The 27,108-nt window shown below is 44.3% G+C and overlaps 1 protein-coding gene across 3 annotated transcripts in view; it reads left to right on the top strand.

Annotated features, from left to right (window-relative positions):
- The window catches only part of DNAH1 (dynein axonemal heavy chain 1), a 71,674-nt gene that overhangs the window by 10,093 nt on the left and 34,473 nt on the right, over positions 1 to 27,108 (top strand). For all 3 annotated transcript variants that reach the window (XM_071439836.1, XM_071439834.1, XM_071439835.1), the window contains exons 8-32: positions 442 to 694; positions 2,618 to 2,775; positions 3,576 to 3,787; positions 5,020 to 5,315; positions 6,316 to 6,466; positions 7,065 to 7,258; positions 8,125 to 8,350; positions 8,964 to 9,083; positions 9,887 to 9,969; positions 11,367 to 11,508; positions 12,596 to 12,751; positions 13,741 to 13,939; positions 15,745 to 15,998; positions 16,895 to 17,107; positions 17,814 to 17,978; positions 18,675 to 18,796; positions 19,363 to 19,468; positions 20,571 to 20,750; positions 21,656 to 21,796; positions 22,406 to 22,569; positions 22,954 to 23,067; positions 23,679 to 23,867; positions 24,872 to 24,977; positions 26,044 to 26,157; positions 26,485 to 26,634. In XM_071439836.1, coding sequence (XP_071295937.1) covers positions 442 to 694; positions 2,618 to 2,775; positions 3,576 to 3,787; positions 5,020 to 5,315; positions 6,316 to 6,466; positions 7,065 to 7,258; positions 8,125 to 8,350; positions 8,964 to 9,083; positions 9,887 to 9,969; positions 11,367 to 11,508; positions 12,596 to 12,751; positions 13,741 to 13,939; positions 15,745 to 15,998; positions 16,895 to 17,107; positions 17,814 to 17,978; positions 18,675 to 18,796; positions 19,363 to 19,468; positions 20,571 to 20,750; positions 21,656 to 21,796; positions 22,406 to 22,569; positions 22,954 to 23,067; positions 23,679 to 23,867; positions 24,872 to 24,977; positions 26,044 to 26,157; positions 26,485 to 26,634 — 4,208 coding nt within the window. The remainder of the gene's footprint in view (positions 1 to 441; positions 695 to 2,617; positions 2,776 to 3,575; positions 3,788 to 5,019; positions 5,316 to 6,315; positions 6,467 to 7,064; positions 7,259 to 8,124; positions 8,351 to 8,963; positions 9,084 to 9,886; positions 9,970 to 11,366; positions 11,509 to 12,595; positions 12,752 to 13,740; positions 13,940 to 15,744; positions 15,999 to 16,894; positions 17,108 to 17,813; positions 17,979 to 18,674; positions 18,797 to 19,362; positions 19,469 to 20,570; positions 20,751 to 21,655; positions 21,797 to 22,405; positions 22,570 to 22,953; positions 23,068 to 23,678; positions 23,868 to 24,871; positions 24,978 to 26,043; positions 26,158 to 26,484; positions 26,635 to 27,108) is intronic.

The following is a 27,108-nucleotide window of genomic DNA, read 5'->3' as shown; positions in this document are numbered from 1 at the left end:
ATGGGAAGGACACCAAGAAGTCATTTAATCCCTTTCACTGTTATCTCTCTTGATATGTGTCTGTTAAACTTATCTGAAAAAACCTCCAAGGAAGAGAACTCCACATCTTAATTTGATCCCATCTGAGGTTTTCCCTTTGTAGACACCTTTCTTTTTATTCCTTCTCCTATCCTTCCAGCCTTCAAGAAAAGTAAAATGTTGGGCTTTCTGGTTCAATGCCATTTTGAAAGGGAATGTGGACAGATTAAAATGAAGTACCCTTCTCCTGAAAGGTTTAGAGATGCTCCTTATCTCTTGCTGTCCTCAGCTTTGGTCCCTCATTTTGATCTCCCACAAGCAGCCCAATTATCCTGTCTATCAAAAAGCTGCTGTCAGCACTGCAAGCCATTCTGAGTTTTGTTTTCCCTGCAGCCTCTGGTAAGCTGTACTTTGATTTCCCAGGAAGAGCTCCACTGTTGCCATGTCAGTACTGGGTGCCTCGGGTGTGCCTGCAGTTCCTGGCCGAGGACCCGCAGGTGTTTGCGGAGCGCGTGGCCTGTGCCGACAGCCTGCGCAAGAGGACGCAGGGGCTGCTCATGTACCACCTGTACGTGGACTGCATGCCCACAGAGGGGCTGGACACCATCAACGAGAAAAGCTTGCAGAGGATGAAGCGCTTGGCTGTGCAGACTCCCAAAATGAAGGATGAGAAGAGGTAAAGTTTTGGGTTTTTGTGGTTGAGATGACTTTTGAGGTATTAGAAAGTTTCTTTTTTCCTAGCCCCGCGACTGAAGAAGTCGAGATTCGTTGGTTCTGCTTTTCAAGGTTGTTTATTTTTTCTTATTTATTGCATTCTTTCTCTGACCTGCTGAGATTTGTCCAGCAGGTCGGGTTGTGGCACAGCCTCCATCCTTGGGGTGATGTTAGCTTTTTATCCTAAGAACTATGTGTACTTTATTTACAATAATTTTTCAATACCTATCACCTATGTTAGACAGTCTGTCTCTATTCTAAACCAATCAAAAAGTGTCACCATCTTAGCAGAAGATGGAGGATAATAATAAGAAGAAGGACAGGACATGTCTAGATTCTTCCATCTTGCTTCTTGAACCCCCATTCTAAAACCCCAAAATTCTACCTTTTCACCCTGTGACAAATTAACTATTATTCTACTCAAACTCCTGTGGCTTGTAAATCTTCATACAAAGTTGGTAATTTTTTCCATGGACTAAAATCGAAGGCACAGGTGATTTTGACTCTGTGCCAAGGTCTCTGAGCCCCTTTCCAGGGTCTTGAGTCACCCAGGGCAGCAGAGGAATGTTCTGGGTCCCGACAGTAAAGCATCATGTACTTGTGTGGGGGCTCAGCCTTCTGTCCATAAACATTGTGGGACTTCATAGGGCTACAAAACAAGTGTCAGTGGAGGCAGGTCTTGAGCAGCCAACTGACAGACCATGGGTCTCACCTGCCTTCCATTCTGTGCACAAGCACACCATGCAGTTTCCCCGGGTGGCATCAGAAGGAGGCAGATGGCAGCCCCAGGGACACGTGTACAGGATGGGTGGGCTGTCAGTGTTCCCAGCTGAAGTAGTTTCCATATGCAGACCCACCAAGCCATGCTTACACCTGCAGTTAAGTGGCCTTCAACAGCAAGAAGGTTGACAAAAAACGGGATGGCTGACCTTGCTGTCCCCCTGTGCTTTTGAGGAACAGATCAGTCATTGCTGTACTGATCTGCAGACCACCCGTTGTCTCCAGAGACCTGGCTTCTGTCTGCTGGTGACCCTTCTACCTATTAACAGCTGCTAAAACAAATCAAAAGAAGATCTGCACAGGGGAAAGCAAACAGAACAGGAGATCTCCACCTGAATATAATGGAGTATCTCTTTGTGATGCAGTTCATATTGGGGAGGCATTTTAATGTCCCTGGGCTGATGAATCATGAGCCACTGATGGTGTTGCTGGGAATCAGCCATGACTGATTGCCTTGCTCAGAAATAGGAAGGTGTGAGGAGCTGCATGGTCTGCTGGCCTGAACTGGAAAGTAGGAGAGTAATTAGTCTCTGTGAGCAGAACTACAGGGATAAAGAAAAGTACTCTGTCTGCTCGAGGTAAAGGATGATGATTTCCTAAGGCAAATGGAGCAGGGTTTCAGCACTTAATGTGAGTGTTCTGGCTGAGGAAATGGACAACAGGAGGCAAATGGGAGGCCAGCTTGGATAGCCCAACTTTTCCAGAACTGCCAGCTACTTTCTTTAGTTGGTGGTTATTTCTCCTTCCCTCGATAATGTTTCTACCCAGAAATTCTACCGAGATCTACCCAGATGTTGCTTTCAGTTCAAAGCAACTTTTCAGTTCAAAGCAACCCAGTGGAGATGTTGCTTTGAACTGGAAAGACACTTACAAAGGCTACAGTCCTAGTCCTCACTCCCTGCTTGCCTCTGTCATTAAAAGTCCAATTGATTCCTTTGCTGGCTGCTTCATTGCCTGCACAATTCTCCTGATGTGTTGAGTGGTAGGTGGGCTTCTGGGTTAGTGAATTTGGGAGGGAGGGAGAGAGGGGTGGAGTTTGCAGTAAAGCTACAGGCATACACGTGCTCAAATGCCATGGGTTCAGTGTTTCTGTATCTTGTAACAGCATGTTAGACCAAATAAGCACCCTGGAGAAAGAAGTGAAATTAGACTATAAACACACCATGAACATGATCAGCTTTGACAGAGTCGTCGCTTCCAAACCCGAGATGTTTTCTTTTGTTACCCTTCCAGACAAAGAGCAGAAGGAAGCACCAGAGAAAGGTAGGGGACACAGTGAAGCGGTTTGCTTTCTTGTCTTTGATAGGATTTGTTGTTTGCTGTAGGAACTCTCAGGTTCATGGTAATGATTGGAGCTCCAAGGGGCAGCAACAGGAGATTGTGTGAGACTTTTCAGTATATCTCCTCTTTTTTAGGGTATATTTCCATGCTCATGTTACCTCAGTATAATTAGAACTCATCAGCTAAGCTGCAGTTATTCTGCAAGTGTACCCTTAATGGCACCAAATGTTTGGCAGTGTGATTGGCTTACCACTGTGCTAAGGCTGACTGCCTTGGCTTTGCTGTGCCCAGCTGGGAAATGCCTCAGGTGTGGAAGAGGGCTCAGGCTCCTTCAGAGTCCCAAACAGGAGGAAAATGGCCCCACTAAAACATGGGAGGGGAGCATATTTTGTGCACTTCAATCTTCCAAAAGCAGGAAGGCCTTGAGGTGCTTCACAAGTGGCCTCTCACAGAGGAGATGACTCAGCTGTGCCTTGGAGCCTCAGTAGGAAGTTTCTTGAGTTCCAGTGTTCTATCACATGGAGACTTCATGAGCCAAAGCCTTGGGAAGGTCAGGCACCAAGACAGCACCTCAGCCCCTAATGGGAGGCTGCAGAAGGTCTCTGCAGCAGAACAGAGACTCTCTCTTTCATCCAGCCATCTAGTGAGGCTGCTGCATGATAAAGCCTGTGCATTGGAGCAGAGTCCTTTTCACAAGTGCTTCCCAAAGGGACCTGTACTCTAAAAACAGAAGCTGAAATGGCTGTTGCAGGCAATGACATTATTTCTTTTTTTGGTGCTAGGGATCGTTCCTATCCCAGACTATCCTTTCCGTAAACGACAGAGAGAATTCAACTTCCTCTCACTCCTGACCAGGCCAGAAGCCATCTATCTCCTTGCACAAGTACAGGATGAGTGCAACAAGGCAGCTGTCCTGTCTCTGTTTAACACAACTGTCACCAAACTTGTCTCTCTGGAGGAATTTGAAGAGATCCAGACTCAGGCCTTCACTCAGGTGAGCAGAGGAAGTGTGAGGGATGAACACATGGAGCAGGCAACAGTGCTGTCAGTGTGTGTTAGACAGATGCAGCAGCTGCAGATTGATCTTCTGGAAACTGATGAGCTGTCAAAGGAGACATCATGTTTGGGGCAGGGAGGAATTTGCATGTGCCTGTCAAATTTATTGGGATATGGGGAGAATGGGCTGAAAGAGTCATGGTGGTTAGGATCAGCCAATGTTGACCATGCTCTTAGTGTGTTAAACAGGTGCCCATATGGGGCTGCAGCCCTTCTTTCCTCCACCTGGTTTATACACAGATACACACTTGATCAGCACTCAAGTTTCTCTTTAATTTTTTTCCCTTTTATTTCTTTTTTATTATTTCCCCATCCATCCAGCTGCAAGGCACAAGATGCTTGATTCCTCCTGAAACACTCATGGAGATAATGCTTTTCTATACTCTATGTTCTTTATATACTTAATTAAATTACTCTGTTTGCAATGCCAATAGAAAGAGTAGGACAAAAATTTGCAGCTCTGTGGTAATTCCCAGCAGAAGATCTTCATGTCCTCTGACTAAGGGCAGCACATTGCACCCTGGATGTGGCCACATGGAGTAACTTGCACAGGGTTGCACACTAAATCAGTGGCAGAGAATGTGCTGGTCGTTCCCAGTCCTGTGCTCCTTCAGCTAGACAGTGTTGTCATCCACTCAGTGACTAAGGTTCTTTTAGTACACACAAGCAGCAAGCTGCCTGTGGAGCAGAAGTGACACTTGGTGGTATTTTAATAAATTAAAATACTGCAAACTGCTGCTGCCCTTGGCTTCTTCCGCTCTTTCTTCTCACTTGTCAAGAGAAGACAACATTCTGTCCTTTATGTGCTCATCACACTGTCTACACAACTTTTTGTGAGGGACCCTGACACAGGCAGCTCCAGGGATGCCACTGTATAGAAAAGAGGAAGGAAACTGTGAGCAAAACAGAGAATAGAGCACTCCCACTTTTTAATATCAGGCTTTCTTTTTGTGGGTCTTTTATCAGTGCAGGAGATATATGACCAGGTTCAGATATCATATGTGTGGGGGTGGAGGTTGAGAGCTACTTTTAGCTACCACAGCTCTGAGAGAGCAGTTTCCTTTCACAGCAGAGAAAGCTCCAACAGCCCCAGCTAGTAGCTCACCTTGCCATACTGCTTTCCCATCAGCCCTCAGAGGATTACTCAGCTTGCTTTTTTCTTTGCCCTAGGTTCAGGAGTTTCTCAAGGGTACTTGGATTGATTCCATAAAGACTGCAATTAAGAGCAGCCTTGAAGATGCAGGCAAATGGTTCAATCTGGAGGAGAGTGACTGGGATGCCTACCAGAGCTCCAAGCTGTGTAAGCTGATGGAGCGCATCAGGTTCATGCTCCAGGACTCTCTGCGCTACCTGGTGCAGAACTCGCTCATCAGCTTCACCCAGTTCGTGCTGGATGCTTGCCAGAGTGTCCTGAACTGCTCAGAGGACATGGAATGGGGACCTGACATCACCAACAGTCCCTACATGTAAGAAAGAAAGAAAAATAAGGGATGGGAAGAGCAGAAAAGTGTACTGTTGTTGTCTTTTTAACTAGTGTTCTGCAAGCAAGCTTTGCTCTGTGTGGGGCCTTTAAGCTGGGCAGTTTTCCCTAATCCTCCACCTGACATGTTCACTGGAGTATGGAAGGACACAGAGCTGGCTGCTCTGTTAGCACAGCTTTCCAGCTGCAGTTAGTGATATGGAGCAGCCCATCAGAACCAAGGTCTGCTGCTTTGATGTGCTGTTCTAAAGATCAGCCACCTCCAGTGTTCTTGGGGGAGCAAATTGTTACTGCTGATTTTTTTCTGGATGCCAGGAAGAATACCAGGAGCATGGCTGCTTAATTCTATTCTTAGATGAAACCTCAGAATTGGAATCTGGCCTGGGATCTCTAAAGAATACCAAATTTAGGTTATCACAGTGCCTAAAATTTTATTCCATTGGACATTGATTTAAGGATTTTTGCTTTTTGTGGTATTAAAAAAGGAACGTTTAGAAATGGAAAGCCAGAAGAAAAGAAAAAAAAAAAAACAACTCTGTCACTCACATGAGGCCTCTTAAATCAGTGGAAGTCTTGACACTGACTTCAGCTAGTCCTGAGCCAGGCTGGTCACATGCAAGATTAGAAATACTAATCTAACTTCCAGAAGGTGCATTTTAGGAGTCTATTGGAGATACTGAATTTGAAAAACACCTCCAGTTTTTCTGTAAAGCAGCTCCAATTCTCCAGATAAGGTTATGACTTTTGGGGATCCTGATATGTCATGATTGATGGTTCCTTCACCTTTGATTAAAAAGAGTTCTCAATGTCTTTACTGTTCAATTGAGAACACAGTGTTTATATATTCATCTGCATGAGACAGTCCTGTTCTCCTCTGCTTTCCTTTCCTGTCCAGGAGGCATTTCAGTATCAGCACCACAGCAATACAGTTGTGTATCATATTCTCAAAAAGCATCCCTGTTCTTTCTTATCTCTTCCCACCACAGGTCTCAAAGGAATCCACTCTTTGTAACAGACATTGAGCTAGACATCAGTGGTGTCCTCTTCAGCCCCTCTGTGGAGAGCGTTGAGACATCTCTCATTTCTCTGTTTGACAATGGGATCCTGGCGACCCACAGCATCCCACAGCTGGAGCAGGTGAACACTTCTGCATCACCAGGGATACAGCTGTGCACGTGCCAGTGCATTGCAGCTCAGCACAGACACCCCTGGGCCTGTACTGAGAGAGGGAGGGAGGTGCACAAGTGGGTACTTGGCAATTTAGTTAAATTACTCTGGGCGCAGCACTGTGCTAATGCAGTTCTATTCTGACAGGATTTCTTTAGTCTCCCCAACCTTGTAGCTCTTTTGTCTGGTGGTTGTTTCTGCTTTGGTGCTGCAGGTTCTGTGGACACACGGACACTCTGGTTGCCCTGAGTGTGTGGTGGCTGGTAAAAGCAGACTCATAAAGGAGTCTTTCCTTCATAAAGGAAATAGCACTGTTTCCAGTTCTGTTTGATGCAAGTCCCTTCTGCATATGCATCTTTCTGTCTGCTACTGTGAAAGCCCTGTCTCCCTAGATCCTCACGCTTTGGGGAGAGGGGCACATAAAACTGATCAAACAATTCCTGACGCAATGTAGAAGTGTGGACTGCAAGAGTTCCCGAAGGTGCCACCAGGGGTGGATTTGCCCCTCTCCTGAGGAGGCACAGTTAGCTCTGTTTGTCCTGAAAGACCTCTCCCCTTCCTCTTGCAGTATGTGTTGGAGAACATGGATATCCCAGGCACCCCCATGCTGGAATCAGTGGGTTTGCAAGAACCAAAAGTACAAGAGCTACGTGAGGCTCTGCGCTCTGCCATTCAAAAGACTCAGATCCCTCTCCAAGCCTACGGCAAGAAATATGAGAAGTTCTTAGAGATAAATAACAATGACATCAAGTACTTCCTAAAGTAAGTGGCTTCTGACAAAACCCCTGTGACCCCAATGACAAGCCTTTGTGGAAGCTGTTGTGTGGATGTGCTGATGTGAGAGTGTGGGGCTGTTCTGAGACCACGTGCCTCAGATGTGAGATCAGGCCCCTGTCAGGGGCTGCCTTCAGTCATGGGTGACAGTCCATGCTTTTAGAGGACATTGGTGGTGGCACTGGGAATTTCTTCCTGCCTCTGACAGCAGTCACATTCCTGTCATGCTCGTCAGTGTAATTGGAGATATTAATGGCCCTAAAAATGAATCATCCTGTTTGAGAATCCAGTTAGCATACTTGACTCTGACCTCCTTCCCATAGTGTCTGCTCAGGCTGATAGCATTCTGTAGAAAGTAATGTTTTCTTTTGTTTCAACCTCATTGTTTTCATTGCCAAAACTCTTTGCACCTATTCTGTCCTGTAGTCTCTGTTACTTTAATGGACTTCTGTTTAGGTCTTATGTTTTCTCCAAACAGTGAGAATGAAGACCTTTTCTTTTTTCTTATTCCAGCTTAATCAATTTACAAATCCCATCTGACAAATTCCTGTCTCTCCCCAGAATACACTGAAGTGCCTACCCTCCCCTGAAGTGCCTCCTGATCTTGCCCTGTTTACACTAGTGCTTTTATTTTGCCTCTCCCTTTCTTCTTGCCATATTTCCTCTTTCATCTCTTTTTTCTACTCCCTTTCTGCAGCTAGAGTATCTGTGCTCTTATTCCACTCTGCACCTATTGTGTAAATTTATGCGTTAATAATTTCATGTCTTGATCCTTTGAGTGGACACATAGCCTGGATGCACAAATATTCTTAAGGTCTACACAGCCATTTTTTTGTTGGTGTTTTAATTTACAGAGACTATGAAGAGCAATTTCCACCTACTCAGGAGGTGACAAAGATAGTAGACACATATTTGTCTGAAAAGGAGACCCTGGACCACCTTCTACCTAGTTCTATTATCATTGGCCCCTTTCAAGTCAAGATAGAACATATTAGGCTTAGTCTGTCTGATAAACACAAAGCTCTTGCCACTGCCATGTTGGACATGCTGGCTAAAAGCCTCCATTCACAGGTGCAGAAAGTAAGTTAATGGTTCAATGTATTATCTGTCTCTGTCTTGTCTTGTCCTTCTGCTTTTGAAGTTGCTGTGTTTTTGTGAAATGACTAGAAGGCCACATTAATGAGGATATTTTAAAGATCACACTGGGCTGATTACTTAAAATTGAAATTATCGAGGACATATGCAAACCCAACCAAATGAGGAATTAAATATATTTAATAAATTACATGCCTGAGAGCTGCAGCTCTTGAGATTAAATTCTTCAAGACCTTGCCATTTTACAAAAGTATGTTGGTGGATTGAAAAGATCTGTCTAGTAGACAACTGAAAAGTCCTGCTTCCTCTGAGGATAACTGGAATATAGGCAACTGCCTCTGCCAGCTGATTGTCTAAATCTGTTATTATCATTATTTTCACTACATACTTGCAGTTCCCCTTCCTCTTTTTTTGGCAGTCTCATTCAGTTTCACCTGCAATGGGTGAGATGGATGGGAAAAGAAAAAACCAGAACAGAACTGTGTACTCACCCCTTAGACCCCTTCAGAATGGGAAGTGGGTGGATTGGGGCAGGTTTCCCAGTTTGTCTGTTAGCAATTGGTGACTCTGTGATGGTGTTTGCTGTGTCCTGCTGCAGATCTGTGAGGCATATGAAGCCATCAGCACCAAAATGCATGAGAGACCAACGAACATCGAGGAGCTGGTTGAGCTGAGGGACTGGCTGAAGGGAGTGCCCGAGCAGCTGGCAGTGCAGGAGGTGGGGCAGCCTGTCCTTGGGATAGGGCATCAAGGGAAGTGAGGAGAAAATTTGTCAATGCAATGTGTAGTGTCTCAGAAGCAGAATGAAGCAGAACTCCATTTTTTTACTTGCATATCTTTGTGTGCAATGCCACAAGATTCCTGGCTTTGTATTTTTATAATTCCTAAGATTTGTATTTTTAAATATACAGATCATAAATTTAAATCTCTTTGCAAAACAAAATAGCAGTTTAAAATCTTGCCTAAAATACTTACGTATGCATTTTGCTGCATTCATGATCCATTCTGCATTTGTGTACTGAATGGCTATCTTCTAAAAATGAAACCTCTTTTCAAGAAAATCTTTCTGTTACCCAGTGCTCAAATTGCTGTTAATATATTTTTTCTAATAGGACATTTTAGCACTGAGTTATTTCAAAGTTATTTGAAGTGTAAGTCTTTTCCCAGCTGAACAAATGGGGAACAAAGGCATCAAGCTGTAAGCTGACTTGTCCATGCCAATGAGGGAACCTGGAGGATAACCTAAAACACTCAATTTCTGTCCAGCACTTTATCCACTAGGTCACACTTCTTTTCATTCCCATAGAACAGAGGGTGATGATGGCATGATCATTCACAGAACAAGGGGCTGTAAATCCATTCCCACTGTTCACAGGGCACAGAAGCAGCCCACGTCACTTTAAGCTTGTGTGACTAACGCTCTTCAAAGGCACCTCATGAAAATGAGGTGTACACCAGAGACTTGGAATCAGCATGGTCTAAAGGTGTCTACTTTTTTTCTCTTTCTCTCACCCTGTGCAGCAACTGATTGAGGAAGTCATGGAAGATTACAAGGTCATGGAAGACTTCCTTTACAATCTTACCGAAGAAGATTTCACTGACAAGTGAGCACAAGGCATTTCTCCCACTGTCAAAGTGGGACTCTTCAGCAATTACCATTCTCAGTGCTTCGGGGGCCATGTGTCTATCAAGGGCTCCTGCAGAACTTTTAAGTGTCTCTCAGGCTATATGAGCACTGAATTCTTGAAATGAAGTTTGTAGACAAGAAGTGTGAGTTCATGCTGCCTTCTGGCCTGGGGCAAGGCAAACTGGTAGCTATTAACCTGTTTAACATAGTAAAGCCCTTTTCTCTGGGTGGTTTTTCTGGGGTTTTTGGGGTTTTTTTTGAGATACTTGTAAAGTCTCAAAGTACACAGTTTAGTCTGTGCCTGAAACTAAATGAACACTTCCAGGATAGGAACACTCCCAGGGTTTTCTTAAGACTAGGAAGAATTTTGAACCCTTATTATTACTGCAGTTCTTCTCCAAGCATCTTCCACTTATTTTATTATTCCAATTGTGGCCTGACTATGCCCCAATAGCAGAGTCAACTCACAAACACAGCTTCAAGGCTTCTAAAGCTTGCTCAGCCCAGGAAGCACTTCTCTTATGACATGTACTTGGTCCAGTACGTCTGCAACCTGAGTGAGTCTGTGCAGAGTGTTCCTGAAACTAGAAACATGGGTGCAAGGTGCAAAACCACCACAGAAGCTACAGGAAAGCAGCTCAGCCGCAGGCCAGCTTGGAACAGGTGCAGCTGTATTCCCACTGCCCAGACCTGCCCCAGGCAGGACTGGTAGGAGATGGCTGCATCCCCAGGTGCTGGAGGGCTGTGACCTCCTGTGGGTGTAGTGTGCAAACCTTGTACTAGCGCTGCACACAGGCTGAGGGTCCAAATGGAGGCAGTAATGGGTGGGCTATGGCTGAGCAAGAAGCAAGAAACCTGCCTTGGCATGAGCACCTAATTTGTGCAGCCTTTCCTGGATCTACAGTGCTCTCCCCAGGGCACTCTGCAGAATCCAGGGCTTCCCTGTATCTGGGTTACGCTGGCCCCTCACTGCCCTGCTTAACAGGAGACTGGCTTTTTCAGTAGCCCTGAAAAGCCATAAGCCGAGACTCTGACCCCATTTTTTTCAGTTCCTTGCAAATACATTCAAAGACAGACATTCCCTCTGGATGCCAACTGTTATTTTGCTGTCTCCTAGCTTTTCAGCAGTGTAGTGGATTTGTTCCTTTTAAAAAGGCCCTCCACTTCTCCCCAGCTCTCTCTAGCTGAATAGCCTAGTCACAAGGACTGCATATCAACAAGACAAGCTGGAAAAAAATGTTTTGTTGAAACCACATGTGTTTCTGTTGTTGTAAAGCCTCCTTGTTTGGTGGGATTTGGCTTTCTCATTCTGTGATTTTCAGCATTTCAAACATATGCTCAAGAAGCTTGTCTCTTTGTATCATGTGGGTGCAGGTGGACTGCCAGTTACTGGCCAGTGAAAATGTCCATGGAATCAGAGTCTGTTCGGCTCCAGCACATAGATGATGAGGAAAGATTTCGCAAAACGCAGATTTCGGATCAGAAGACATTTCAAGAAAAACTGGAGGAAATGCAGGTATTAAGCCCCTGACAATGAACTGTCCATAGAAGGGCATCTTGAAGCTCTTGTCATCAGCCAGGAGGGAAACTTTCAGATGAGATTTTACTCAGATGAGTTTTGAGGTGAATGTGTTGTTAGACCAAATATTAACACACCCTCCCTTGGTTTTTTATTGGCTTTTGATTAAGAGTTTCCTTTTTGTGTGAAAGACAAGACTCTGCAGAAATACTCATTTTTCATTGAGAAGGTGTTTATACAGTGCTCCCAATTCTTGGTGCTCAGGCAACATGGGCACCTCCTTTTTCTTTTTTGTGTACTCAGCTCCCTGCAGAGCATCTCCTGTGATGCGCTGCCATCAAGGGGGAAAGTACAGCATTCAGCCATGGAACTCATCTTGTGGGAAAAGACCCTGAAATAATTGCAGAGTTTTGGAGCTGAGATACCTCTGGGGTCTGCTAAAACAGTCTGAATTTTATTTTTTTCTTAATTTTTTAAATTCAGGGGGGGAAAAAGCCATTTTAGAAAGGTGAAATCACTGACCTAGATTTTCTTGGAAACAGGTTCCCAAAATGATAATACCCCAACACTGGATCAAAAAACCCAAACAAATAAAAAACAAGCCCACACAAAATACCAAAGCAAAATCCAAACCAAACAAACAAACCCAAGCCACTGAAACAAAAAACTAATTTTATTAGAGAAGCTCTAGATATGTGTTAAACAATTCTTGGAAACAAACTGAGTGACTAGTAGAGCTATCATTTGCACTTTACTGGTTCTGTAGCAAATATCAGTGTAAATTCAGCATCAAATTTGGGCATAGACTTATTGTTCCTATTCCTTGGGGATTAACTGTTGTCACAAAGAGGACAAGCAGCTGGTCATCACATTTGCAGTTTCCTCCACCTGACCAGTGGTTATTGCTTCTCCTCACCACTTTCATCATGGTCTAAACAGAAGTGAAATTGGTTTGGGGGAGGTGAAATCAAGAGCATAAAAATCTTGCCTTTGAATGTAACAAAGAGCACACCAGGAAGCTGTTATCTCTAGAAGCAGCACTCAGCTTCAGAGTCCCAACTTGTGCCTGCCTTTTCTCTTCCAGCTGACTGTAGGTGGATTTTCTGTCCAGTCAGACGTTAACCAAGCCCATGAGCTGGCTGAAGATGCAAGGGATGTCCGGAAGCAGCTGAAGGAGCTCCAGGAGTTGGCAGTTCTCTACAACAACAGGGAAAGACTCTTTGGCATCAAAGTTACAGATGTAAGTGTCAGGTCCTATACCCACAGGACTCTGATCTTTGCTGGGATTTCTAGGTGGTAGGTAGAGCAAATAGTGAGACATAGTTCCTCGGGGAGGAATCCTTCATGCTGCTTTGGTTTATCTGGGGAGCTGCTCCTCAGTCCTGTGGATTGGCTACACTGCTTCATCGCTCCAGTGGGCTGCAGAAGAGCCAATCCCTGGCAAATGTGGAAGGCTGCTCAGGGTCTGATATTTCCACTACTTCTGTGAGAGTTTGGATGCCCACAGTGAGGTCTGAGAGATGTTCGTGAGGAGAAATTGGTTGGGAAGGTGTTGAAGCAGCACTCAGGATGCATCCATTTCTGTAAGGCTGTTGCTGCAGGTCTATGGGTGTGAATGCAAGTGGTTGCAGAGTGGGTGCTGGCAGCTGGCTGGGCTTGGAGCGTGGTGTTCTCCTAAGGCAACAGTTTATATAGTTGTAAACACTCATTTTGCTTGTAGCTGCTCAGCTGCCAGTGAGTCATTGTCATCCACATCCAGCCAAGTCTGGCTGCAGACCAGAAGTGGAGTTCACATGATGATCCTTTCCTACCCTTCAGTCTCTGGTTACTTCTCCTTCCCTGTAAGGAGCCAAGTTTTAATATGATAATGGTGTGTGCTTTCACTGATGGTGTGTGGCCTGTCCATCAAAATCTCCTCATTCTGCAGGAGAGCTTTGTACAGGCAAGTGGAAAGAGTGCTTTCCATGCCACACACATGGTGCAGGCACAGCTCCACTGGATGTACATTGTCCTGAATGTGTCAAGCCCAGCTCTGCTGGTTGCTTTCCCTTGGAATACGTATTGGCCCAGGAGAAAGTAGTCTGATATATCCTCTTGGAATACATGTTTTCTCATTGCTGGCTTCAGATTCAAAAAAGAGGTGGGTTTTTTTTGGCCTTTTGACATGTAAGCTGTTGTTTGGAGGTGAATACACTTGTTGTTTACGTTGTTTTTAATTTCTTTCTAAAGTACAGTGGGCTGAACAAGATGCTTAAGGACTTCCAGCCATACTACGATCTCTGGACTACAGTGTCAGACTGGATAAAGTGGAATGTGAGCTGGATGAATGATTCTCTCCTTAAAATTGAGGCAGAGGAGCTAGAAAAGAATGTCAATGACTCTGTTAAGACCATGCAGAGATGTGTGAAGCAGTTCAAGGATTCACCAGGTAGATGCACAGTCTGGGGAAAGGAAGTTGGTGCATATCAGCATTTTGATGTGAAGCATGTCACAGAGTGCTCTAAGTAGGGATTATCAGGAAGTCACATGTGTATTTGAGACAGCTGGGAAAACGCTAACAAAGTTATTTTCCACTTTTTTTTTTCCTGAAACTATGATGATTCACATCTAGATACTAGTTACAGGCTTGAAGTACCAGCCACCCTCTGATGTTGCAGTTAGTATTTACTAAGTATATATATATATATATATATATATATATATATATAAATATGTGTATATATATATATATATATATAAACTGCAATAATCCAGGCTAGTCACAGATAGTTACTATATAGCCCACTGGCTAGACGTGTGGGTTTAAGCCTTCATGCAAAGTCAGGCAGCAAGGGAACTTGAATCTGGGTCTTGCAGGTGCTGTTTTCTTGGCCAATCTTATTTTCTTTATTGGCCAATGCATTTAATGGAAAGCCAGAAGAGGTCTTGATTTTGTTATGAATAAAATGAAATTGCAAAACCTGGAAATGATCTCTGCAATATAATAACAATTTTCCTTCTTGCCTGAATGTGTATGAAGTTGAGATGATTGCGCTCAGCCCTTGCAATTCACACGAAGGTCTTCTGACCATTTCTCCTAATAAAGCTGAAATTGGGACTTCAGTTGTAGCTTAACTTGCCATTCCCTGGTTCTCAGAGATGTGTTGGTCATTCTTTAGAGCTAATTCTAAAATCTCCTGCCAGATGGCTTAGATTGAAATATATTTTGCTGTGGGTGATTTTTGATTCATCCTTTTTAACTTGAACTTGCTCTTAAACAATGCCATGAATCAGCCCCAATGGAGGAGGTGATGAGTGGATGCATGAGTAACTATGAATCATTATGATAAACAGAAATACTAAGAATACCTGCTTATGCTCATTGCAATATTCTCTGGTACCTGGATATTTGTTCTGTCCTTTGCATATCCCCAGCAGGGAGCACGAGGTGATCACATCTTTGCTGTGAGCACACAGTGCAACCATGCAGGGTGCAATAAAAGGAGGCATATGCTTTAGCCAGATTTTGGAAGGGAAGCAAGTCCCATGTTCTTTACCTACCCATTGTTTTATTCACAGTAGCACCAACCAAAAAGGCATGATGTGAACAGTGCAGAGGCTTTCTAGGATGCCCCCAGAGAGAAAAGCCTTTTCCCTCACTTTGTCCTTCCTATGAGGCAGAAGTCCCTTTGTCTCTAGCATGTCCATAGGCTGGCAGGGCCTGTTCTGCACACTTTTCATTTTCAGGCTGGGATCCCAGCCTGCTTTTATCTTCCCAGTGTCCATCTTCTATTTAGGGTGACCTCAGCTGTGCTGTGAGATAACTTAAAATGCAGGTTTGTTAAGAAGTGAATGTCTTGAAATGATGACTGTAACTTCCAAAATATCTGCTGGCAGATGATCATGCTTCAGTCCATATCAAGGAGTTAAATTTGTCTGCCTCTCTTCTGGTGAGCTCTATCCTAAGGCACACTTCAGCTTAGCATGGGCTTGCCTGTAACAGGCTTTTGGTAATAGGCGCATCTGCTTCTTGGGAGAAGGCTTGAATCCTGGCTTAGTGGCCATGTAGAGAGAGCCTTCCTATCCTTCTTACTTCAGCCTGCATTTTCCAGTGCTCTCACCTGCTGCTTACCTGTACCATGTGACTACATGCACATCAGACTTTAGACAGCTACTAGGAGTTCCTTAAGGCAACTTCCTCACAAGCTGTTGTTGCTGATTTTCTCCCTGTTGTTCTGATTCTTTCCCTGAAAGACTGCCAGAGTGTGGCCAAGGAGTTTCGAGACAAGATGGACGATTTCAAGCAGTACGTGCCCTTAATCCAGGGGCTGCGCAACCCCGGCATGAGGAGCCGGCACTGGGAGATGCTGTCCAGCCAGGTCAAGGCCGACGTGGAGCTGGAGCCCAGCATGACATTTGGTCGTTGCTTGGAGCTGAACCTGCAGGACCACATGGAGACTGTTCTCAAAGTGGCTGAGACAGCCAGCAAGGAATACGCCATCGAAAATGTGAGAAGAGAGGACTTGTTGTGTCTTTGCTTGCTTCTCAAATGGGTTTGTGCTGAGCAGGCAGTCATTGCCCTGGGTGATGTTCCTGAGTGTCCCAGAGTGTTAGACACATTCTGCAGCACAAGTAAAAAGGTTGCTGTCCTTACAGAAGGGAGTGATGACCACACAACTTCCACTCAGTAGAAGAGTTTATTCTGTCTTGTGCAGAATTTCAGTTGTGGCATTAACAGCACTGCCTTATGGTTTTGTTGATCCACTGCTAGGGTTTCACTCATCACTGTGGGATTAGTAACTGGTTAAGTTAGAATAAATTGATTGTCTGCACTCTGCCATTCAAATGTTATGTCAGAAGGATTAGCTGTGACTGGAAACAGAGATGGCAAATCCTTTAAACCAGTAAACGTGCAGGGAAACCTTTCTAGCTCTGGAGATTCATAGATTAAATAGTCTTTCAGCTTCAGTTCATCAGTTCAGATGTGATCTAAGATGGTCTTGACCTTCTGGCAGCTCTTGTTCTCCGAAATCTCAGGCAAGCTCCCAATGGATAGTTCCCCTTTTGTCAAAGCTGTCATTAATCATAGTCATTAATAAGCCCTTTGCTGGCAGCCTCTGTGCATCTAGAGCATAAACAGACCTGGAGGTGAAATTGCCATTTTTTCCCCTCAAGGCGTTTGTTTCAGCACTGGTGTAGATGTGTTGAACCTGTGGGCAATGCAGAGGAAATGTGCTGTTGCTGATTGTGTCATGCATAAAATACAGAGGTGCAGTTTCCAGTGGATTCCAGGAGCGAAAATCTGTCATTTTCTAGAGAGTGGCATTAAGAGAGTTGTGAAAGCTGGGATAACCATTTGCAGAAGTTGTATCTGAAAATTAAAGTGCTTGTCCCTCTGTTCCAGGCACTCAACAAGATAGAGGCTGAATGGAAATCTGTTTCATTCAGTGTGGTGCTTTACAAAAACACCAATACCTATATACTGAAAAGCACCGACGACATTTCTCAGCTCCTAGATGATCATATTGTCCTGGTTCAGAGCATGTCTTTCTCACCCTTCAAGAAACCTTTTGAGGAGAGGATGAACTTGTGGGAAACTAAGCTGAAGATAACACAGGTACTGGTTTTTACCCACACATGTGTGGGAGGCAGGCAGCTGGGCTGTGCTGCCATGGTTGGACATGGACACTGTGCAGTTGCTGCTGGGAACTGGGAGGGCAGTTATCAAGAGAATATCAGTCTTTAGGGAAGAATAGGGCCTGTGAAAGCCCTCTGACTCTAGGAAAGTAATGCAGCCCTTTTGCTGCCTATTGCAACATGTTTTGGTGGGGCCAGATCTTGCCTATTGCTGTGAGTAGTGTTACTGGTCTCTCTAATCATACTGTACTAAGTGGACCTTAGAGATTCTTACAGACCCTGTGAAATCCATTCTAATCATCCACATCTCAGTGTAGGAAAGCACATGGGAGACTGCTGTTTAAGCAGGATCTGCCAGACTGTGCCAGCACTTGCTCATCAAACCAGGAGCACCCAGCAGGACTCTGACAGCAAAATAGCAGTGCTGCAGGAGAAAAGTTCCAAAACTTTTGGAAAGGGGAGTGCTAGGAAGTTGTTAATTATTTGGAAAGGAAATTCCACCTCCTGACCCTGTAGGTAGATTTTAGAAATATGGAAGGTGTAAGTGCTGCATCACCTTTTTTTCTTTCTTTCTTTCTTTCTTGTTTTTTTTTTTTTTTTAACATGTTCCAGTGCACAGTTTGAATGGGTTTGTTGAACAGATTCATAGCATGGTGTCCTGATATGCTTTTCTTGCTTCCCACTAGGATGTCCTAGAGGAGTGGCTGAACTGTCAGCGCTCTTGGCTCTACTTGGAGCCAATCTTTAGCTCAGAGGACATCAAAAGACAGCTCCCACTGGAAAGCCAGCGCTACAACATGGTGGATAAGGATTGGAGGGAAGTCATGAAGAAGGCTAATGCAAACCCTGAGGTATGTGCCTTAATGAAAGCCAGTGCAGGTATCTCAAACACCTTGGAGCTGTGCTCACACAAGGACTGTGTCTTTGAGTCATTGTTTTCATAATGGTGTGGGCATGAGCAGCGCTGTGTTAACTGTGTAGCCTTGCCCAGGGCCTTGTGCTGGGTCTCTTCTCTTGGAACTTGGCCTTTTTTTCTGGTGTCTGAATGGACAGATCCATTCTCTGTAGTGCCTTCCACCAAAGTCTCCACCCCAGCAGTTTCCTCCTCCTCAACACACAGAATCCCTGCCTCTTAATGACTCTTGTGACCTGCAGTGGTTGTAATCCATAAGGTAACTCCTTCAATTCCTCCTCAAGACTGATTCTCTAAGTTTTTTAGAACCATTGTTTTTGCCTATTTTTGTGTCCTGGTGGCAGTGCTCTGCTCTCTTCTATTCTCCAGTCTCCACTTCCCAGGACTCCTTCACTGCTTGTATTCCATATTACAAATGTTGGTATTTAGGGGAAGCCAGAAATGCTTGTCTGCATAAGGGCTGTTTACCCTTCTTACCCACAAAGCTTACACCTCTCCAGGTCCCTGAGAATTCCTGTGAATGAGTCATTTAAATCCCATCAGTAACATCACTGGGCAACCCAATTATCTCCATTGCCTTATCTCTCACATGCTCAGAATACTGATGCTTCCTCTGTTACACATTCTGTTGTAGGTGATTTCTTTGTGCCCTCATCTAGAGCTACTGAAGAAGCTGCAAAATTGTAACCAACTACTTGAACTTGTGCAGAAAGGGCTGAGTGAATATCTGGAGACAAAGAGAGCCGCTTTTCCCAGGTAACCCCGAATTTCACTGGGCTAGATTGCACTCCCTCTTTCAGAAAATATGAAAGGAGAGGCCCAGTGCAGTTCATTCTGCCAAGAAAGAGCAAAACCACCTAAGCTTAGGATTTATGCATGGCCTGCAAACATAAGCAAAGCTGTGCCTTTCAATGCTGCCATCTCATGGGGAGAAAACAGGCACACACAAATGTGGTGAGTTTAGGGCAGTCTGGTAGCATTGTTGCATATCTGTGCCTCAGGATTTACGTAGAAAGGGTGGGGTAAAATGAAAATCTCCAAGTAACTTTGTCTCTTATTCCCTGAAGGAAGACTTCTATTCTTTGATACTCATGTAAACCCTCTTTGCTAGGAAATGCCTGACTTCTGCAGAGGCAGGAGTCTGTCTCTACAGAAAGGGAGAGGGCTGGATGGTGGCTGCTCATCTACACAAATACAAAGAGATCAGTGAGCAGTCAGCAGCAGTGTCTTTAGCAAAAGGCTTGCTCCCCATCATGCCAGCACTTAGCTCTTGCTGCTGCAGTAAACAGAGCCTCTCCTCATACTTTTCTCTGTGTTTGTAGGTTCTACTTCCTTTCAGATGATGAGCTGCTGGAAATCCTGTCCCAGACCAAAGACCCCACTGCTGTACAACCTCACCTGCACAAGTGCTTTGAGAACATTGCACGGGTAGGCACAGCCAGCACACAAGTGGCTTGGCCCACCTTTGGGAAGCTGTGTCGTGGGAGTTGGAGGTGTTCTGAGGTCTGGAGGAATGTTCACATTCTGCTCTATGGAAATGTGTCTCCTGGGAACCTGTACCTGTACAAAGGCATTGGAAGGTGCTGCCTGTCCTGAAGTGGGATTCCAGCAACCTCACTTTAGACATTTCAAAGCCAGGCATCTGCCCATGAACTGGGTACCCTTGGTTGTCCTTCAGACAATGGGGGAAATAGGAATCTGCAAAGGGTGACTTAGAGAAATTCACTTACATAGCCATCCTAGGAGGGGAGGACATTCCCTCTGGAGATGTGTGTCCATCTCACCATGAAGGCCAGGAGAAATAGCTCTGACTTAGCTTTCTGCTCACAGGCACCTTGTTAGGATTGAATCCCACTCCTGCTGACAGCCCCAGAAGGGACAAGGACTGAACAAGCCTGAGCTGAATTAAGTTTCTGCCTTCATCCCTACTTAGGAGATGGAGTTAACCTGGCTATTTTTCCTCTTTGTTATTCCTAATAGACTTCAGACTCCATAGCTAGTCACAGCTCGAACCACCACAATACTCAGACAGTAAAACCAATCTCCTAGTCATTAGTTTGGAAAAATAGAAAGGAAATTGAACTGGAAACATGGTGCAAAGCCATTGGAATAAATAAGGGGACTTTCAGTGATATGCTGGGGCACCGGAGAAGCTGTTAAAATTTTACTCTTAAAACCAGGCACTGTGACATCAAGGGAAATTATTTGAATCTACAGAATTGAGCAGGAGTCAAGGGTCTGAATCCTAGACAGGCAATAAGAAATGTTCATCCTACCTATAATTTGATTTGCTTCACTCAAGTCACACCAGCAATGTGAATCTCTTGTTTTCATACAATCGTTTTCCATTATTTGGAGAGGTCATTTTGCACGTCTGTCTCACACTTTATTATCACTACTGGCAACCAAGTTTGGCACCAGGTTTATAATGAGCAAACACTGGTGTAGGCTGGCTGTCCCCCAGGGGCAGGAAGGCAGGGATAGAAAAGAAATCCTTCACTCATATCTCCTGTTGTGCTTCTTCCATTAGCTGAAATTCCAGGAAGACCTACAGATCACACACATGTACTCTGGTGAAGGAGAAGAGGTGAAGCTGTTTTCTGCCATCACTCCCACTGAGAATGTGGAGGACTGGCTGGTGGAAGTGGAGAAATCCATGAGGGCCAGTGTTCGGGACAACATAGAAAAATCAATTGGTGTTTATCCAGAGGTAAGGGTTTTATCACAGACTGCCAGGTCTCTGATGTGTTGGTTCCAGGCTTGCCATGGAGGTCGCCAGAGGTGGGGCTGATGAACTTGGGATCTATTCTATTCTATTCTATTCTATTCTATTCTATTCTATTCTATTCTATTCTATTCCACTTTCAAAACACGGTCTTTAATACAGTTGTGTTGCTGTAAGTGCAGAATGAGCAGCTGGGCAAAAAGCTAATGGCCCAGCAGAATGCAAACCCTGCACACTCCCTCACAGGATCCCTACAGCATGGAACAACCCTGTATGAATCCATATCTATTCATCTCTCCAGACTATTTCCTCTTTGTAAGGATCTTCTGCTTCAGCTCTCGTGTCTCACACGTTGTGCTAGGGGCTGGTAAAAGTAATCAAGGCACATGAGCTGTTGGTTTCAGTCAGTGCATTGGGGATGCATCACGGCTCTGGTTTCTGTATAGAAGCTATGCTGGTGTAAAATTGAAATTTTTAATCTAGGTAATCTATTTCTAATCTATTTTTCAGAAAGGCTGAAAAATAAAGAGGCCTCAGATGTTTTTGTTACTCTTTCTTATTCAGACTGAAAATTTGAAAGTAGAAAAGTTAGAAAAGGCCAGAGGAGGGGAAACATTCTTTTGAGTTTCACAGATTCCTGCTCTTCACCTGCTAATGGCTACTTGTAACTGGTTACTGCAAGTGGCATAGTGGAGAGAAGTACCCAGTGCCTGAAGGTGATTTCTTCACAGAAAGTGGAAGAGAAAGAAAAGGAAAGCCTCTTACACAAGAATTCAGTGCTGAGTTGTTAAGCATGCCTCTCAGAGCAAGAGGACATATAAATAAATAAATAAATAGTCTTAGCACCTTTTTTCCCCCTTTCTCACACCTATTCTTTTTTCTGTTTTAAGACTCCACGTACTTCATGGGTCTTGGAATGGCCTGGCCAAGTGGTCATTGCTGGCTGCCAGATTTTCTGGACAAAGGAAGTGTCTGAAGCTCTGGAGGCTGGAGATTTATCCAGCAGGCTTTACCCACAGCTGAGTGCTCAGGTATGAAAATGAATGTAAGGGTGAGATTTTGCCAGATGGAGGCTTTTCAGTCATCAGACCTCAGACAAGTTATAAATACAGCCAGGACAATACTGGTGGGGAAACAGATGTACAGTTTTGCATAGCACTGTTCAAAACAAGTGATAAAACAGGTTTTCTTCTTAATTATTAGGGTATTTGTCATAATAAAATACAGGACTGATAATATGATCACCACCTGAACACTATGACAAGGTGAAAGATAACTTCTCCAGGGTTACCCAAGAAGCAAAATGCAAAGAACTGAAGTGATGGACAGTGGAGGAAACTGCATCCTTCATATCAGTTCTGTGCATCTAATCACACCTAATACCTGAGAATTATTAGCTCTGGACTTCATAGTGGCTCTAACTCGTTCTTTTCACCTGAACATGGTAATAGTGTATGTAAAACTCATCTCTGAGCCAGCCCTGAGTAGTATTTGCTTTCTGAGCAGCCATTTGTACTTCTGAAAAGAGGCAGAAGTTGCCTGAGCATAGCATATGATCTGAGGCTCAGCATGTCCTGAGTTTGATTGCATTGTGCTGGTACAGAGTGCATTGCTTCAGGGTACTTTCCTTTTGTTCCCAGCTGGGAGATTTGGTGGGCCTGGTCCGTGGGAAGCTGTCCAAGATGCAGAGAGCAGTGCTGTCAGCTCTCATTGTCATCGAGGTGCATGCCAAGGATGTTGCAGCAAAGCTTGTTGAGGAGAATATAACGAGCATGAACGATTTTGAGTGGATCTCCCAGCTCAGGTTAGAGAGCACAGCTGTTGAACCTCACCTGGCTTCCCTGGCCAGTCTCCATTCTTCTTACCCATCAGCTGTGTCCATGGCAAATGGAAACAGGAGTATGAGACAGATCTAGCTTTAATGGCATCCTTTTTGACAATAGGAACTAACCCATACCATGATGTTTCACTGTGAAAGGCTGTGCTCCTGCCCAAGGGGTGCAATGCTTGATCCCAGGTCCTGTGAGAACTCCTGTCCACCCTGTTGTGCTACTTTATCCTTTCTGCTCTTGAGAGGGAAATCCCTTGACAATCAGGTCTCCAAACCTGCAGGCTGTAATCTCATGAGCTGCTGCTTTGTCTGCCAGGCAGTGTTTATCTTTCTGATGCCATGTTCACTCACCATTAGATACTACTGGACAAGGGGAGACCTGTACATCAGAGCAGTCAATGCTGAGTTTATCTATGGCTATGAGTATCTGGGCAACACTGGCCGTCTGGTTATCACACCTCTCACTGACAGGTAAAGACATTGTTTTCTGGGTAACAAATGCACTTTTTTTCTCTTCTCTTTTTTTTTTTTTTTTTGTTCTGGATGAAGAGGATTAAACCAAGGATCTGACCATTCAGGTCCCACATCTTAATGTATGTAAATAGAATCCATTTGTACAGTAAAGGACTACTTGAGACAAGTGCACAGGAGAACCCTGGCATTGGTTGCTATTGTATTCTGAGTGGGCAGTGCTCAGACTGATTGCTTTCACTCTGCTAATTCTTAATGTAGTGCTCTCATATAAAATGCCCACCTGATATCAAAGGAGCTCTTCTAGAAACCAGCTAGTATTCTAGAATATGCAGCAGAAATAATAATTTTACCCTTTTGTAACTGTCCTTTTTCTGCAGAATGAATTTGTAGCCAGTGGCAGAAGGATTTATCCATGCAGGCCCCCATGAATACTAATCAAGGCCACATAGCTCTAACTCCTTTGCAGAATGCTGCATATCTAAGCAGTTTTGCAGAATAATGAATGATGGATTCCTCCTTGTCTCCAGCTGTATAGATCATATGTCTCCTTGCTGAAATCAGTAGTACAAATGCTTTTTTTTTGTCATCTGGTCTCTTCTTTGTTGTAGGTGTTATCTGACACTTACAGGAGCTCTGCACCTGAAATTTGGAGGAGCACCTGCAGGACCAGCAGGAACAGGCAAAACAGAAACAACAAAAGACCTGGGCAAAGCACTGGCAATCCAAACTGTAGTGTTCAACTGCTCTGACCAACTTGACTTTATGGCAATGGGCAAGTTTTTTAAGGGACTAGCCAGGTACAGTGAAATGCTGAGTGTCATTATTGAGGGATGCTGCACACTGGGAGTTGGTGGGTATTTTTCATAGCAGCCCAAAAGAACAAGAAAAGCCCTGGCAAGGGGGTTACTGAGTTCCAGAATGAGCAAGGTTACAAAATTCCAGCCAGAAAGGAGGAACAGTTGATCCAATTATAAAAAAAAAAGAGATAAAAAGAGATCCTTGTTCATTTAAGGCAAAATTAAAATGCTTTGCACTAATCCACAATGCACTAATCCACCTGTGCAAGTGTTTGCAGCTTTGGCCTTTATTTTAATATCATCCATGTTGGACTGAGATTCAGCCCACAAGCTGCTTAATCTTAAGAAGAAGAGAATCTGCTGAGAGTATTCAAAATTGAGCAGCCAAGAGAGACTGCTCTAAGCCCTGAGGGATCCTCTCAGAGAGGCTTCTCTCTTCTCTACATTTCAAACAGAGCTGGTCCAATTAGTCTGTTGCACACTGGTGAATCTGAATTAGTTAGTCCAACAAAAGCTGATATTCTTTTCTCAGATGTTTTCTTTGTAAGTAATTTAACTTCTTTCCTAAGCCATGCCTTGTGGGAAGATCACCTTCCTCATATGCATGCTTCCAGCTTTATATATAGTTTACCAAATTCTGAAAAATGTACTTAAGTGTTGTCTAAACTATATCTGCTGCACTTACAGCTCAGGTACCAACCAGGAATTCAACATGACACCTCTTTAAAGCTCAAATGTGTAATGGAGAATTTGTCCCAGGCTCTAGGATTGGATAACAAATCACATGGCCTGGAATGCACAGCTGGGCTGTCCCCTGAACCAGGACACAGTGGCTGTGTCACTGTTTGCCAGGGCACATCAGAGCCCTTTTGTGTTCACTTCCAGTCTCTGTTATGCCCACCCAGTATGTGGATATCTAACTTCTAGTTCTATCTGAACTTTTGACTGCAAGTTTGCTCCTGTGTGGTGTTCCTGACTCCCTTCATTCTTCCTTCCCTGCCCAGCTCTGGTGCCTGGGCTTGCTTCGATGAGTTCAACCGCATCGACATCGAGGTGCTGTCTGTGGTGGCCCAGCAGATTACAACCATCCAGAAAGCACAGCAGCAGAGGGTATGTAAGGAATATGTGGATGCAAAGGCAGGCAAAAAAATCTCCACGTGAGGTAGTTCAGGCAAGTCCTTGTCTCTGCACACACCTTCAAGCTTCACTTCTCAGGGGCAACTCTTAGCAGACATCCTTGAGGAGTGGTTTGAACAACGTCCTAACTATGGCACATCACATCAGTCCATTACAGTCAACATCCTCAGGGGAATTTTTAACTTCACCTTAGTCTATGCTGCCAGAGTTGCCCACACTCTCACAGGCTGAAGTACCTCTCAGCTTGAGCTGTAGTGCTAGCAGGCTTTGGTGTGAGAGACACTCTGATACTGATCCACTGAACTGATCAAAATTGGAGCTGTGATAAAGGCAGTCAGTGTTCTGACATGAGTTGCTCAGCACCAAATTTGTCTAAATGTGTTAACCAAGCTTTGGTGGATTCACAAAACCCAGTATGTGCAGAAAAACACATATTGGTGCACACAGAGTTGCATTGTAAAGTGAATTGTTGTGAACTGTTGGTTTTAATGGAGATTCAGTCTAGCAGCCAGCCTCTGCTTTGTTCTCTGGAGGCCCAGAAGGGTTAAGACCTGAATCTTCTTGACTTTGGCTTGGAATTAGAAACTTGCTCTCCGTAAATTCTTCTGCATTACTTTATCCCCCATCTGAAATTACTACCTGCACAGCTTTAAAAAGGATTTAGGTTTCTCTTTGCCCTCTTTGCCATGAATTAATTCGGGTCTCATCTCTAGTGCAAAATAAATGGGAAGACGTTTGTTTACAGCTGAAGGGATAGAAGTCTGTTCAAGAGTTTAAAGGAAAAAAAAAAGAAAATTTAACCTATCAGTAAATCTTCCACAAGCCCAGTCTTTTATACAGGAAAAAATATTGCTGGTAATACTGGGTTCCTGCAGTGGGACCAGATTGAGTCACTACTGTTGTGGGCAGCTGTGTGTGTTTGTGCTTTATAATTTAACAACTAAAAGCTATTGTTCTCCTCTTGGAAGGTTCTGCTACACTATTTAGTTTGCAGGTCAGGCTCTGTTCTTGGAGGATGATCATATTTTTAATTTTCCAGGTGGAAACCTTCATATTTGAAGGCACAGAGATCCCACTGGTCCCATCCTGTGCAGTCTTCATCACAATGAACCCAGGGTACGCTGGGCGCACTGAGCTGCCCGATAACCTGAAGGTAAGGAGGGCAGGCTGCAAAGACAGAAAGAAAAGGGGCAATAAAGGTGCTGGGTGCTACCTGGACTCACCAATGTGTCCATGACAAGAGTTAGGGTGTGATGCTTTTGGAGAGTCTCCAGGATCACTTTGAGATTTGAACCACATGTGTAAGGAAATGGCACTGTTCAGATTGCAGTCTGCAGGGATGCTGCAGTGACAGCTGCCAGGGACACTCATCTTGTGTCCTCTAAACAGTCTGGAATGGATACTCAGCCTTTTCAGTTTGCTGGGAAAAAAGCAAGAAACTACAGTGTTTTGAACATTGTGTTGGATCTGTATGTTCCAGGCTCTCTTTCGTCCTGTGGCTATGATGGTCCCAGATTACTCCATGATTGCTGAGATCTCACTCTATTCCTTTGGGTTTAATGAAGCCAAAGTCCTTGCAAAGAAGATCACCACAACATTCAAACTATTGTCAGAACAGCTCAGCTCCCAGGTAATTGCCTTAATGTCCAAGGCTGTTTTATAAATGTGAGACTTTCTTTGCCTAGGCATGAAGTATCCAGATGATTTTCTTGGTGCCTTGTTATAGCATATCTCAGAAAGGTCACTACACCCATTCTTCATCTCCTTCCTTCCTTCCTTCCTTCCTTCCTTCCTTCCTTCCTTCCTTCCTTCCTTCCTTCCTTCCTTCCTTCCTTCCTTCCTTCCTTCCTTCCTTTTCCTTCCTTTTCCTTCCTTTTCCTTCCTTCCTTCCTTTTCCTTCCTTTTCCTTCCTTCCTTCCCTCCCATTTCTGCTCCTGTGGCTGGACTTGGATTCACCTTAAATCCTATTTAGGATTACTGTGGCAGGACAGTTGAGCTAAACAGCCCCGCCTGCTTTTCCTTCCATCTAGGATTTTTCATTCTGTGTGCATGCCTAAGTTTACTTTTTAAGATGGTGCTCCTCTATCTGATGATATTGTTTCCT

The sequence above is a fragment of the Agelaius tricolor genome, unplaced genomic scaffold, assembly GCF_023055355.1.
Source record: "Agelaius tricolor isolate 1412-34295 unplaced genomic scaffold, bAgeTri1.0.p SCAF_14, whole genome shotgun sequence".
NCBI classification, from domain to species: Eukaryota; Metazoa; Chordata; class Aves; order Passeriformes; family Icteridae; genus Agelaius; species Agelaius tricolor.
Note: the sequence above shows the minus strand (reverse complement) of the source record. Positions and strands in the feature narration are given on the sequence as shown.